The 14973-nt window shown below is 33.4% G+C and overlaps 1 protein-coding gene across 1 annotated transcript in view; it reads right to left on the reverse strand.

Annotated features, from left to right (window-relative positions):
• Positions 1-4608: 4608 nt before the first annotated feature.
• LOC128183290 (cleavage stimulation factor subunit 3-like) overlaps positions 4609-14973 on the reverse strand; it is a 36721-nt gene continuing 26356 nt past the window's right edge. The window contains exons 22-32 of the mRNA XM_052852241.1: positions 13469-13577; positions 10984-11126; positions 9341-9525; positions 8804-8892; positions 8225-8365; positions 7558-7728; positions 7168-7308; positions 6661-6812; positions 6075-6277; positions 5564-5617; positions 4609-5275 (exon numbers count right to left, since the gene is read on the reverse strand). Of these exons, the coding sequence (XP_052708201.1) occupies positions 5193-5275; positions 5564-5617; positions 6075-6277; positions 6661-6812; positions 7168-7308; positions 7558-7728; positions 8225-8365; positions 8804-8892; positions 9341-9525; positions 10984-11126; positions 13469-13577 (1471 nt within the window). The 3' untranslated portion in view covers positions 4609-5192. The remainder of the gene's footprint in view (positions 5276-5563; positions 5618-6074; positions 6278-6660; positions 6813-7167; positions 7309-7557; positions 7729-8224; positions 8366-8803; positions 8893-9340; positions 9526-10983; positions 11127-13468; positions 13578-14973) is intronic.

Here is a 14973-nt window from a genome sequence, read left to right on the forward strand (position 1 = left end):
TGATATCTCGAATATTCGGATATCTCGAAGTTTTTAAATCGTCCCGTCTAGTTCGAGATAATGAAGTTTTTAAGACTGTATTTTTACAATATTCTCAGTATTGCAAAGGTTGATTTTTGTTGTTTTTTTATTCTAATACGGGACCTCTGTCAATTAAAATCCAAAACCAGTATTTCTCATGGCAGACGCTTAATGTAAGTACTGAAACTGAGCCATTAAAATTTGCAATCGGAACATCGCCCGACCTTTTCCGTCAAGTCGACGACTTGACGGAAAAGGCCGGGCAATGTTCCGATTGTAGAATTTGAGGTTGATGTAACCATATAGATAATTAAAACTTCAATTACCAACAACATCGATTACAAGTAATAGATATATGTATTTCATAACCCACAGTTTCTTTTTAAAGAAGATTTGTTTTATTTCTTATAAAACATACATAACATTAACAACAAATAATATTGAACAAAATATATTACATTAAACAAAGTTGAAAACTTTCCTTTTGAAGTTCCCTACAAACAACCATGTTAGACATGCGTACATGTAACAACGAAAACAGAAAAAAGCCGGATTAGGAATTAGATGGATAATAAAGTAAGTATAATAAGTATAAGTAGAGACCTAACTAGTCTTATCAATTAACTTCACTCATTGAAATAGTCTCCAAATGTTTCTCAGAAATTCCCAGAATCAAAATATACGTACAATATGTACATGCATTGCCAAGTAAAAATTAACTTTAGCGTAATTCCTAAAGATGTTAAAAATCACCATATAGATGAATATCATAAATATTATATTAAAGATAATAATTTTTTTTTTTAAATTTCACCCTTTTATTCATAAAGAAAAAACAATCGGATAAAATTATCTCAAAGTTCATTTGAATTTAATAGTTACATAACTTGCCAATAAAGAAGATTCTATTTATTTTCATTAAATGAACTGATAACCAACGAGAGAGATTGCAGCATTATCATAAATTATTTCATCTTGAGCAACCCCCATAAAGGTAATGCTCTGGCTCCCAAGTATGAGCATGACGAAAAAGAACAAACATGATAAAATCAATTCTCACATATTTTACAGTACCCTTCATAATGATCAAGGTTTTGGAACAGAGTTAAAAATTTGTACATATTACTTAAAATGAAAAAATATTTTGTGTCTTCGTTGTTGTTGTGTTTTTTAAAAAATCTAGCTCTCATGAAAGGTTAATACATTTCATAAAAATTAAGCTGGTGAAACTTTAAAACTGGTTACATATATGCAACATGATTTCACAGTAAGCACCAAAACATGTACAGAACCATCATAAATATAAACTTATACCATGGTACATGTAGTTATATGATGAATTCTCATCCATTGGTTTCGTGAAAATTTAGACATTTTCTATTTTTTTTTATCATGAAAATTGTTTATATCATCAAAAGCATGTCAATTTTGTGAAACAAATAACTGGTTTTTAGTACAATTAAATAATTCCACCCTTACTTAATTTCAGCCAATAACAAAGAGACAGCTTAGGCACACTTAAGAGGGCTCAATGATCGTGTCCACTTTAAGGCTGATTTGATCTCCTTTATAAGGAGAGCTCTATAGGAAAATATAGGAAACATAACCAAATTGAAAAGAAGGAATATCTTTTTTCTTTACTAAATAATAGTTCATTGCTAAACATTGAAATTATATCGGAAATTTTTTGGGAGATCTGATCGATGGTTAATTTAAGTTAATCATCCAGCCCCTTAACTTTCTTGTTTGTTCAACGTACTTTACCACTCATGAAATAAACATGCCCTTGACATTTAATCAAGGTAAAAACACCAAACTACTAGTATATTGTGACAAAATAGAAAAGAGTTTAAATTATTTAAAGATTCACAGCATTTGAGCTTTCATGACCTTGACATTTGCACTAGATCTTATCTCAATTTCATTTCAATGCTATTTTCAAATTGATACACATGTAAATAGGACATTAAACATTTTATGTTTTGTATTTCTTGGAACTAAGATGATAAAACACTTTAGGAACTGGTAACTGTTTTGTCCTTTGATTTAGATTTCCATTAATATTCGTAAATAGCTTTAGCTGCCATATTATAGAATGAAATTGATTGTAAAAATGTTTGAAAAAGTCCCATACTTAAAAAACAAATTTCATTCATGCTTTTTATCCCCAAAACTGAAAGTGAAACCACCATTAATAAATTTCTTTTTTTTTTCCACTTTCTTTATAAAGTTTGAAGGATGAATACTAGTATCATTTTTACGATGAATAAAATATTTTAAGGCTGAGAGTCGGAGAGCCTTAATCAAGAAAAAGCGGTTTCCAAATTTTTTTCCAAATTAATTTGTTCACTTGAAATTGATGATGATTTTACTGTAAAATAAAACTAATTTTCCCCCAACAATATCAACTATAGTTCTCTTAGAAAAAAAAGTTTTAACAATAATTGATTGATCATATTTTAAAGATAAAAAGGAATAATACATTTACACAGTATGTACTGGTAATATGTCAATGCTCTTCTTACACAGTGTGAAATTATGGATGGGAAAATAAAAGTACATGTACTAACAAGCAAATAAATGAGATCCTACTTGGATTTGAAGACATTTGAAACAGTTCTGGGTTTTATCTATTGGAAATTTATTTTTATGAGACACCCAAGAGAGTACATTTATTTCAATATGTTTGAAGAGCACTTGGAATGGTAGATGTAATATGTTCAAATAACTTGCAAAAACTTGTGTTACTGACAATTTGTTTCTTCCCCCCTGGTATGAAAATACAGCATGTGTTTTCTGAGATAATGCAAGCGCAGCTCGCCGGCAAGCACTGCTAGCTCTATTGACAATGCTTGGGTGAAGAGAAAATTTAAACAGGGTACTGCTCCCTTTGACATACTGAAAAATCTGTTACCAAATTTCTACCCACAATTCCATGTAGATGGCATATGGCTACCAAATTTCTTGCGAGAACATGTAAAAATGTATTTCAAGAATGTCATGCATTTAACTGAAGATAAATAAAACATTCTTCTGATTCTAAACACTTGGTTGCAAATTCTTGTTTAAAGCTATTTTCTTTGCAATTTTTGGAGCATTGTAACTTTGATGGAAATTGTTGAGTGATGTTTGCTCTACTAACTGATTGTGTTTTTCATTCAATTAATGCTGCGCTCGCACCAATCGCTGCACCGTAAAACATATAAAAAATTCAGATTTCGTTTCAGTAAAGGTGCATGGATAGGAAGAAACAATACCTAAAACAAATATCAACAGTTTGATAATGTTCTGTACACATACCTGTTAACCCTCCCGCATTGCGCGGGAGACTCCCGCAAAACGGCCTAAAAATCTAAGATCTCCCGCATCCAACCTATCTCCCGCGCGGGAGACAAATTTCTCCCGCAATGGTATTTGTCTTCCCCATAGTACCCCCCCCCCTCCCAATTCTGAATCTTTTCATGCAAATTTCAACAACGACTGCGGGTTTTTCTCCGATTTTGAGCTAAAAAAGCTGCTGTGTAGCTTGAATATCAAAATCCATCCAAGTACTGTCTACCGTGATCATAGTATGACATGTTATAGTCCAGTTTACTTTTTACGATTACTTCCGGTTTTGACTTAAATCAGTTACGTATTTAGTTATGCATAGGCCTTATAAAAAAATAAGTGAAAGCTTAAAACATCTTGATTTTACTCTGTAACACCAAAGAAAACAATACACAGCCAGTGGTGTCACTTAACAGGTGCACAGGTGAAGCACCCAAGCCACGTGCAGTAAGTCGTGACTAATTCTGTCTGGCCAGCACGGTCGGTAAAAATCAAAGTGAGTTTGGAACACTGAGTGTTTATACAAGCTACCGATAAAAGTGAAGCTCGAGGAAAAAGTGTAAAAGCATTTCACAAGAGTTTTTAAAGTTAATAGTACCGGTACTATGAATTACAGGGATGCTATAGACATTACAACTGAGATCATTTTTAAATAATACTGGAGAAATGCATGTTGTTTTGTGAATTAAAAATCTTTCCTATATATAAGGCAAAAAATAATTTTAATGAACATTATTTACTGGTATTTTCTTAACTGGATTTCACTGCATATTCAAAATACGCAAAATAAATTTTCTGTGTTTACCCTAGATGTCAGTGATGGTTCAATACTCAACAATAAGACTTAATATAAAAAGTGGCACTATTGACTTCTTGTATTGTACCATGCGAACAAATTAATAGTTTTCTAAACACAACACAAGTTGTAATTGCACACTGGTAGTCAAAGAAATAATAAAATTTAATATGATTGCAAATGCATTAATTAAATGGTAAAATAAGGTATCTAACAGTATTTTTAATATATATTTGCATTTCACGTGAAAAAACATCGTTTACACAAAATCTCCCCCTTAGCCAAGTTGGTAAGGGGGAGATTCTCCCACATAGCAGCTTTGAAAGGTTAACAGGTATGTGTACATTGTTATTTACAAACACTTTGTGTTGGTCAATTACCACGCAGATGCTTGTTTTTGTTTGTTTGTATTTTTTTAAAAACTGTATGAAACAAATGTCTTCAATAAAACAGTCAAAATATGTAGAGACATGCAAAAGTATTGCACTTTAATGTTTTTTCTCTCCAAATTTGAAGATTCTGTCATTCAACTAAAATCTTCAAAATTTCCTGGAAACATGTCAATTCCAAGAATTATTCCACTCAACTCACTAATAATGATGGAGTTAACCTTTCATTATAAAATGTCCGATCCACTTCAAATTTCAGCACAATCTACATTTACGATATATCATCATGATCAGATATCGCAATTTCCACTCTCTCAAAAGGAGAGTCCATGACACTATATCCCACGTGATCAATAACATTTGCACCAAGGCTGATGAAATATTTACCATTCAGTAACTTGCACAGTAGTGTCATTTTGAGAAGTCTCCCTCAACAGTTGAAGTTTCTGACACATCAATAATGCTCATCCCCTTATTTTGGTGGGCTCCTAACGACAGTAGAAGTTTCTACAACAAATATATCAACTTCTTGTTTGTGGACTCCTTAGAAAAGTAGAAGTTTCTACAACACATCAATGCGTTCAATGTTCGAAGTCTCCAATCACCGGCTCCTCTCGCTATGCCGCCAGGAACTGTTGCTGTTGCCCTTCCTCTTCCTATGCTGACATCTGGCTGTGGTTTCCACGGTCAGTGTTTTCCAACATGGCTACCCGTGATGGATGGTTCCCAGAATGCATTGCTGAAATAAAACCACAAAGTATTATGGGATTTCCATAACAACCTACGACTGGCTATGCTAGTAACTACTAACTAACAGGATTAATGTATTTGTTTTACTAGATTTTATTAAGTACCAACCGAATATATACTATACATGTCCAATTTTTTTTTAAAATGCCTAACTTTATACTTTAACTAAAACATTGTTGCTTGAGCCATAGCTTAAATGAATAAGTATTTGAATAAAACCTTTTTTCCTTAGATCAAAGTTAACATTTTATTCTTGACAACCAACACATTAAATTACCTTTTTCGTGCTTGCTGTAAGGTTCTTCTGAGTGGATTTGCTTAGGAACAGATGCTACAAAGACAGAAAGATAACATCAAGATTTTGTCAACATACAGACTGATAATTTCAGGTTTTCAACCCTGTAACCAAGTATGTGACATAAATAATGTGGTTTTATCAATATTCATAATCATTATATTTATGTGGATATCAGTACTGTGGATTTAAGTAAAAAGTACATTTTCAAAGTTATGTAAATTAATTGCCAACGATCCTGCCAATACAGTGTGTTATTAAAATTGCATTTCAAATAAAGATATATTTTTGTTGATCAACTTCAAAACCTAATAAAATCCACAAATAAATTGGTAATTAATGAGTAAATAAAAATTGATAAAACCCTTGTAGTTTCCAACTTGGAACTGTTGGATAGATAGCTCAGGTCACTACCATGTAATTAATAGGTAAATAGTTTCCAAAATCAACACATATCTTGAATCTGTTTGACGGTCTACAGTCAGACAATTACCTATGGAGGCGTACACAGCCAGCTGTTGGTACACCTGCTTCATGCGCCCCGTGTTCAGTTTGCTGACCTCCGCATGGTTCACCATGGGCACTGGGTAGTCTTTGCCGATGATACACTTGGCCGCACGCTGGACACTTTCTGGGGCTGTCCATGGCTCATAGATGTACTTGGCTGGGTAGCCTTTAAGTACTGGCAAATATGTTCTACAAAATAAATTGATCCATTTAAGATTCTAACATACCATTAATTATTTTTCAAATACCGTTTCAAGATCATTCTTATTTGTTCTGCAGAGAAAAACTGATCAATATTTGATATCATAATGTAATTTTGGTCATTGAGGAATTCTCATGTACAAAGTGTATGTCTTTTTCAATAAAATGCGCTGCTTGCTTGTTTATAATGATAAGAAAACCACACTGACTTCAAATTGAAATACTCAGAACCTGAGATGTATAAAATGCATAGTCATGCCAAGCTTTCATTGACACACTAAAATCTTTGACAAAAATTATAGTGAAGTTTTGAAATACAGTTTACCAGCAGACCACGAAGTGACCACAGCTAAGATACATGTATAAAGTACCTGATAAAGTCGCCCGTGGGGTCGGCCCTTTTACCAAAGCCGACGGGACAGTAGCAGTGGAAGAACTGCTGGAAGAAGGAGCTACAGGACAGCCACATCCACATGCCTGCATTGACACTCCAGTCCGCGTCCAGTAATAGCTCCTCAAACACCTGCCAACACAACACACATAGTCAGTGATGGGAACAAACACCAAACCTTGATATCATGGGCCTGTTCAGCAGAGTGAGTGCTTGCAAGCACTTGCTAGAAATCCCTATGACCCTATCCCTAGAACATGAATGTTTGAGATCACTCTCTCTATTAAACAGGCCTCAGGGCTTTGTTCCCCACATGAGCAAAATTGCCCCCTTTTTGACCAAAACATACAATTCATTTTACCATATCATTACAAACTCAAAATAACTAGAAAAGTTATTTGACATTTGACTGTCCCTGGCAGAACACATGCTAGTTCCAACAACCGAATTCCTTCATAATCTATGTACAATGATTATGCCATTTTACCTTCATTCCTTCTTCCCATGAGATCCAGAGGTCACCGCGGGTCAGAAAGCAGGCCACTGAGTGACGGGCCAAGTTATGAATCCATCCGGTCTGTCTCAGCTGCATCATGATAGCATCAATCCACGGGAACCCAGTCTTACCCTGCCAAGGAAAGATTAAGATTGCTATCACATACCATCAAATCTACATGTATGTCCCAACAATCATTTACAATACATGCTAGACTTTATAATAACCTCTTGGAAGTGAACTAACTACTCCCAACCACCCCCAAATCTTTCACCATTACCGCCAAAGACTTGTTTTCAAAAGAAATATAGTCTAACAAATTAATAAGTCCATATTAAGAGATTTGTGAACATTTATCTCATACTTCCCCTATATATTTACCTCTGCCCATTTCGCCAAAGCTTCAGGGTTCTTGTCCCAAGGTATCTGCACACAGAGAGGGTTATCTTTCATTCGGTCAAAATTTGGGTTGTTTGTGGCCACCGTGTAGAAGAATTCCCTCCATAACAGCTGACCATGCAGGGACAATGGAGGGTCTTTTCGCTTTTTTACCTGAGGATATAAAAGAGCACTTTTATTTACTATCTTCCCTCTGTTGTAAAGGTCACACGTTGGATTTAAAAGAAATAATTCCAACAAACTAGAAAATAAAATCTTTTCTCTAATCTTTAACTTGTTTATTACAAGCCTATTAAAATGTTTAAGCATCTAACACAAAATAATTTTCCTTTCTGGTCCTGGATCACAATGAAGTAATTCTTTGTGGACCACACTTTGAAAAAGATTTCTATCTTTCCCCCTGCTGTGAGTGAAGACTGACAGTTTTGACACCACAGACAAAACCGTCAAGATCACAGTTTATTAACTACCAGAAGCCATCAAACAATTAATATAATTTGAACAGTTGGCAATTCTGCATACTGACGAAAAAAACCAATAAATTTCACAGTTTGCTGGGTATTTCACAAACTTCAAGGTCAAAAATTTGCAAAACTAAAATCTACGAATTGATTTTCCTGTGTTTTGAGTGCATGAATAAAGCATATACCTTTCTGTATAATTCTCTCAGCTTCCAGTAGAACAGGCGAGCAGACAGACAACCGAATCTAAGGTAGGGACTGAGGACATTTTGACTGGGAAACAAGGACTGCTGGGACATCTTGGGTCGCTCAAAACTGGCTACCCAGGCCTGGTGAAAATCAAAGTACCGAAAGTATAGACAGGCAACAAGGCAAGTGTTTTCATTTCATTTATTCTGACCAGAGTGGTTTTAGAACAGGTTTATTTGCACTCAGCCAGATGCAACTTTAGAGTATGTCAGAAAGATCTAAGTTCTTCATACTGTACTTAAAAACACACTTCAGGTATTATATATCTAGTTGCTGTTTGTTTTAATTATTGGAGGAATTCAAAGAGAAAGTGCAAATCCTATATAATGATTCATTAGATGTTAAGCAAAATCATGAGGATAAAAACGACACTGAAATTCTTCATCATGCGAATGATGACATCTTCAAAGTAAAGCAGTTTTTCCCAATGATTTTTATTTAATTACTAACATCAGGGAGGTTTACCCTCTATAATTATGTAATTCTATCAAGATCTGAATGAAGTCTGTTGCCATTACCTTTCGTTCCAGGTGTCTCTCTAGTCTGGTTAAAGCCTCGGCCTCCCCGCCATGAAACACTGCCGGACCCAAACCTTCTGTATCAAACCCTGTGGGGGAAAAAACCAAGATTCACCATTAAATATGCCTGAATATACTTTTTCAACTTCAAAATTTGCTTCATTTATGTTAAAATCAAATAGAGCTCATAAGAAGTTCCTTTACTCGATCATCAATACAAAATACAATATTATAATTGAAGAAGACATTGATACAATGTATCATGAGAATTATATTAAAGCAAAAAATAGTAGTTATAGTACATAGTCTTTTTGTCACTTTTTTCACAAAAAAGACACTGATGTTATCAGAATAAGAAGTCATGAAATCAAATGTTGTCAATAGCCATTCCATGATATAAAGTACAACTTTTAACCTTTTTTAATTTGAAGGGTTTTTGAGTTAAACTAAAATCTTTATTCGTAAAAAACCAGACTTCAATTTCATTTGACTACAGAGCTGAACGATAATGCCATTTAAAAAAAAAAATGTTCCCACCTAATTCCTCTAACGTGGGTACCCCGTATTTGTCGTCGTGGTCCTCTGCGATCGGTGTTTTCGTTTTCACCAGGAATTCGCTGTTGATGGTTTCCTCTGGTTCGCTAGGAGCCTCCATTTTGGCGAGGACTGACTGAAAGCGTTTGTAAGTCAGGGGAGGTGAGCCTCCATTCATAGCGATTATTCTGAACAGAGAAAATAATAAACAGTTGACATTCAATCCACTTAAAGAATTACTTCAGATTTACGTGTACCGATGCTGATGAACCGTGCTTGCAAATCCCTGTACATTATTGTGTATTACAATGAGGGTTAAAGATCATATAAAAGAATTTAAAGTGTGTCAATTTCTCGTTTTTCTTTACCAAGGTTAATGGGTTTTATTGCCATTTAATGTTAAAGATGCCCCAAAAAGCATAAGAATCTAATTCTTTAAACTGATATGTGATCATAATTTAATTCATTTGACCTACATGATTCAAATTCAAGTAAGGATTTTCTAGGAAAAATCATGTGGTTGCATGATGACATTCTTGGATGGTAAAAATACTGGTACTGCTGAATGTGCCAAATACTATGAATTTCAATGTGTGCTTTTGAATGTTACTCCAGGCTCAAAATGAATTCCTTACATTTATATTCACAAAATTAGTTTTCATCCCCTAAAATGGACTGATTTATAAAGATCATGAAAAAATCTCATCTAAAACAAATTTATACACATTGCTATCAACAGTGCTTAATAAAATGATAAATAAATTTAAAATAAAAGGCTAATGTATTAAAGCAATATAGACAAACTCTGCTACCAATAATGCGTAAATACGACCCGGGAGCATTTAGATTAATCAATGAGAAGCTAACAAAGGCTTAGAGTGTTAAACAACATAGACACATTTAGCCACTATTGAATATTAAATGAAATGTTAACGAAGGCTTGATTTGTTACAGGGATTTTCCTAGTATTTTGTAACATGTTCTATGCTTAGTAGAATTATACACTGATACATAAACTGTTCAAATTGGAAACACTTCAGAAAGAAATGTATGTAGTAACTGTTTTATTATTTATGCTCAACAATAAACAAAAGTGAAGAAAAAAGTTATGTTGCATTTCAATTATCACCAAAACATGCAAATGAAATTACTAAATATGAAGTGAACCTTCAAAAAAAAATATTATGGACACTTGATTAAGGTACTTCACTACACCCAGACTTATACATTTTAAGACACTACGTCACAAGATGGCGATTTAAATGTTTTGTTAAACTGTTTGTACCAATCGATTCAGATGTATATCGTCATAGCTCAGTGGTTAAAGTATCTGGCTTGTGAACCGCAGGTTATGAGTTCGAATCCAGCTGGGGCTTTTGTTTATGTTTACTGAATGAAATTTTTTAAAATACCATTTTTTATCTAAAATTGCACATTTTTTCGCCTATTTGATATATATACTTCTTATCCATCATGCTTTCTATCAAAATCAAGCAATTTTCTGCTGATTTGAGAAATTATTTCAAGGTGTAGTGAGGCACCTTAAGACAAAAATCTTAAACTGGGAAAATATCAATGATTTTTTAATTGGAAATAGACCGAAAAATAAGCCAGGAAACCCCCAGTGTAAAACAAAAGAGACGCACTTTTGAAGGTCGTAGAGCGTGTGGGAAGTCTTGACGATGACCTCCACCCCCGCCTCCTTCGCCAACATCTGAATGGCTCCATCCCGCTCCTTGCCAAACGGCTCCGGATCTTCCTCGAATGACAGGGTTGTGATGTTCCACTCCTGTTCAATGGAAGAGGTCATACACGTGAAAGCATAATTAACATATCTAGTACATTCGTCCCAGACAGGTAAAGTTGTTGTCGTTGTTTTATGAGAAAAAATCTCATTAATTATACATTCCCTACAGGAAGAAGTTTTTTTTATTCAAAACTAGACATGTCAAACTTGTACTTATAATGACTGGTTTCAACAGGTATTAACTATAAACAGAGTAAACATGTCATTTTGACACAAATACTTTTTTCCCGCTACCAATGTCTTGAATTTTTTTCTTTGCATGTATAATGCAAAATTCTAACTGTCAAATTTTCAGTTTCTGTAAACAGTCAATGACAGGTTTTGATGCACTACGGTAGTTGTAATTAGATGAACTACGGTAGTTGTAATTAGATGAACTACGGTAGTTGTAAAACTTTGAAATACATTGATGTCAAAAGCCTATTTTCAAATCAAGTTACTTTTGAATCTAGCAATTTTTTTTTTACCTTGAGGGCAATACAACAGTAATCATTGACTGTATGCAATGGTGTCAACAGATTTCTTCAAATTGCACATATACAATGAATCTGTAATTTCTAGACTACATTTAAATGACGACAGTAAGTTACCTTATATAACTAATTTAAAACACCTTTACGTAACTATGAATACAACAATTTGTAATTTTTAGAATAGACATCTCATTAACCTTGAACGTAATACAAGAGTAAACAATTTTAAGAGATGTCAACAAATTATGTTAAAGAAGCTAATAAGTAATTAACATTTATCTCATTTAAAGCCTAGATTAACATACTGGTAAGGTAAACAATATGCCAGTGATGTCAACATATCATTTAACATATTGCCTACTAATCAAGTTATTGCATCAGCTAGTATTTTCCAGAACACGCATCTCATTAACCATGTATGTAATACAACAGTAAACAATGATAAAAAGATGTCAACTTGGTCATCTAATTAACTTATGTAACCATGAATCACTTTAACCTTGTAAATCGATTCAGTAAAGATTGAAGAATGATTCTTTATCATAGAACTCATCAATTACTATTAGAGATGAAGGCTCCTAACTGTGCTTTGTATCAAATGGTAATAAATATTTAGAAACCATTCTGAAATATACATGAGTGGTAATATAATTATATATCGTAGTATCAGGTAATAAGCACAAGTTTCCCACGTTTCCTGCTTCCCACAAAAGTTAAGCAGTTACTGTAGATTCCTTACACTACGCAAGTACTTAATTCCGCGATTCAGCCGTTTTTTATCAAATCGCGAGTACATAAAATCGCGAATGCCAAATTTTTATAATAGTTTCATAAAGTTTACATATGTCGAAGAAAGCAAAGCGAGAATTTTTAAATTTGCAAGATGCACCTCTTGCGGTTTTAAGCAGATTTTAATTCCTCGCGTTTAAATAGGAATCTACAGTATATTCCAATATTGAGACATTTGTGAGATTATATAGCACTGTAGTGATCAACATCTACCTTACCAACAAAACAGCAAAGAACATAGTAACACTAACAATAATTGAAAGCAACGATGAAAATGAATAAGGCAACGCCAATAATAATTGAAAAACAGCAACAATGAACACAGCAACACTAACAAATATTGATAACAGCAGCAACAATAAACAAGCAACACAGAAAAAATTGACAACAGCAACAACAATAAACACCAACAAGTTGGCAACAACTTCTGAAAATGACAACACCAACAATAAACAGCAACACACACATAAAAACTGACAACAGCAACAACAAAAATCATAGCAGCAGCAACATCAACTGAAGACAAAACAACTGACAATAAAACAACCAGAAGCAATTATCAATATTGCAACAACTAGAAAAAGATATGACAACAAGAACGGTTGACAAGAGCAAGAATTAAAGCAGCAACAATTAAAATATATCAATGTGCAGCAATACTAATAAAACAACAGCAAACATCAATTAGCAACAACACAAAAATACATAATAGCAGGAACAATATCCAAGCAATGAAAAAAGTTGACAGCAAACAAAGAAATTATAAAAACAACAGCAACAAATAGATGCATAAACAACGATAAAGACAAATACAACAATAGCAGCAGCATCAAGAACTAAAGCAACGGCAACAAAATAGACTGACACAACAATAGCAGCAGCAACAACAGTAGATGTATAACACTCCCTGCAGAAGCAACATGAAAAATAGCAACCAGTAGCAATAACAACAGCAGTAGCAATAACACTAGAACATAGAATTATAGACAATACAGCAACATATTTATGAGAATAGCAGCATCAACAACAGTATCTATAAAAACAACAGCTAGGATACTGTACCTTAAATATCTTTGGGAATAAGTCTGTGGGTTGGCCCCGTAGAACAAATAATCTGGAATTCAATTTCCGCAGAGATGTGTCAAGGTCCTCCAAACATTGCAGTAAAAACCTGATTAAAAAAAAAAGATTATTAATTAGTTGAACTCAGAACAGTTTACTCTCTGTTGTGGAATAACAATATAGTTTACCTCAGAATAATAGCATGTGTAATAATGATGAAAAACAAAGCAACTTCAAGAAATTTGTCCTATTTTCTTATTCTACATATTAATGTATTTAGGAATATGATAATTAATGCTTTATAAGCAGATCACTCAAAATTTTACATAACTTGATTACCTTCAGAGTTCAGATTATTTGGAAAATATATTTTTTGTTGATGCAATTAATTCCTTTTATCATAATTAAGGAAGTGTGGTTTCTAATTACTTTTAAAATTGAGTATTGAACACTAAATACAATATCAAATAGGATTTCTTTAATTTCATAACAGTTATAAATCCCCCGAATTCTGATTTTAATGTCTGAAAATTAAGGAATTTCAGGAAAAGGTATTTTGTTTGATCATATCAAATTTTAATCCACAGTAAATTACAGCGGATCTCTAAATTAAATCAAATAGTTAAGACAGATAGCCTTTTCAAAAATTTGAATAAATTCATACAGAACCATACATGTGCATGTGTACCAGTATATATAGGCTCTTTATGAAGCAAAATCGATTTTGCTTTTTCTTATACAAGACGAAAAAGCTGTACAGTGAATTGAAATCCAAATTAATTCTTTGACTAACATTTCTGTGTCATTCAAATCACACATGGGGACCACCAAGTGGTAAAGACAATACTGGAATTTATATAATTGGCTTGCTGTAAGAAACACAAGAAATAAATACCCCCATGTGGCAATAATAAAAAAGTTACAACCTTTGTACAAGGTTTAGAGGGAACAAACAAGGATTTTGAAGATATTGATCAGAGAGTAGCTAGCTTTCTTTGTCTTAGAGTGCTGCAAAATTGGGCCTTGAACTTTGACCTTATGACTTCAAAATTAATATAGGAGTCCATGTTTTTATTATCATGTGAAACATTACATGGTTCCTGTGAACAAGTTTGATGTTAGCTCAGCTGTCATATATAAAGAGTTAACAAATATTGATTCCATAAAAGTTTGACTTTTGACATTGCAAAAGAAATTATATCAAATTAGGGGCCATTTACTACTGTATGCCCCCTATTTTGCAAATATTCATTACTCATTAACTGAATGCATTTCAACAAAAAATGATTACTAATAATTAATTCATTATTATAAATGAATACAAATCTTGATTTCAAATCCAGCTAAAAATTTTACTTTGAGAGATGTATGTATAATGTTATAATGACTTATATTCAAGGAACATAGCATCAAGAGGAGGGGGCCCCAAGGGGGACCTGCGCCCCTTCCCCCAAGTTTTGGTCACAGCAGACAGTTTTCTTACCTATATATCAAAGTGAGCTATC

This window comes from Crassostrea angulata, chromosome 5, assembly GCF_025612915.1.
Source record: "Crassostrea angulata isolate pt1a10 chromosome 5, ASM2561291v2, whole genome shotgun sequence".
NCBI lineage: Eukaryota > Metazoa > Mollusca > Bivalvia > Ostreida > Ostreidae > Magallana > Magallana angulata.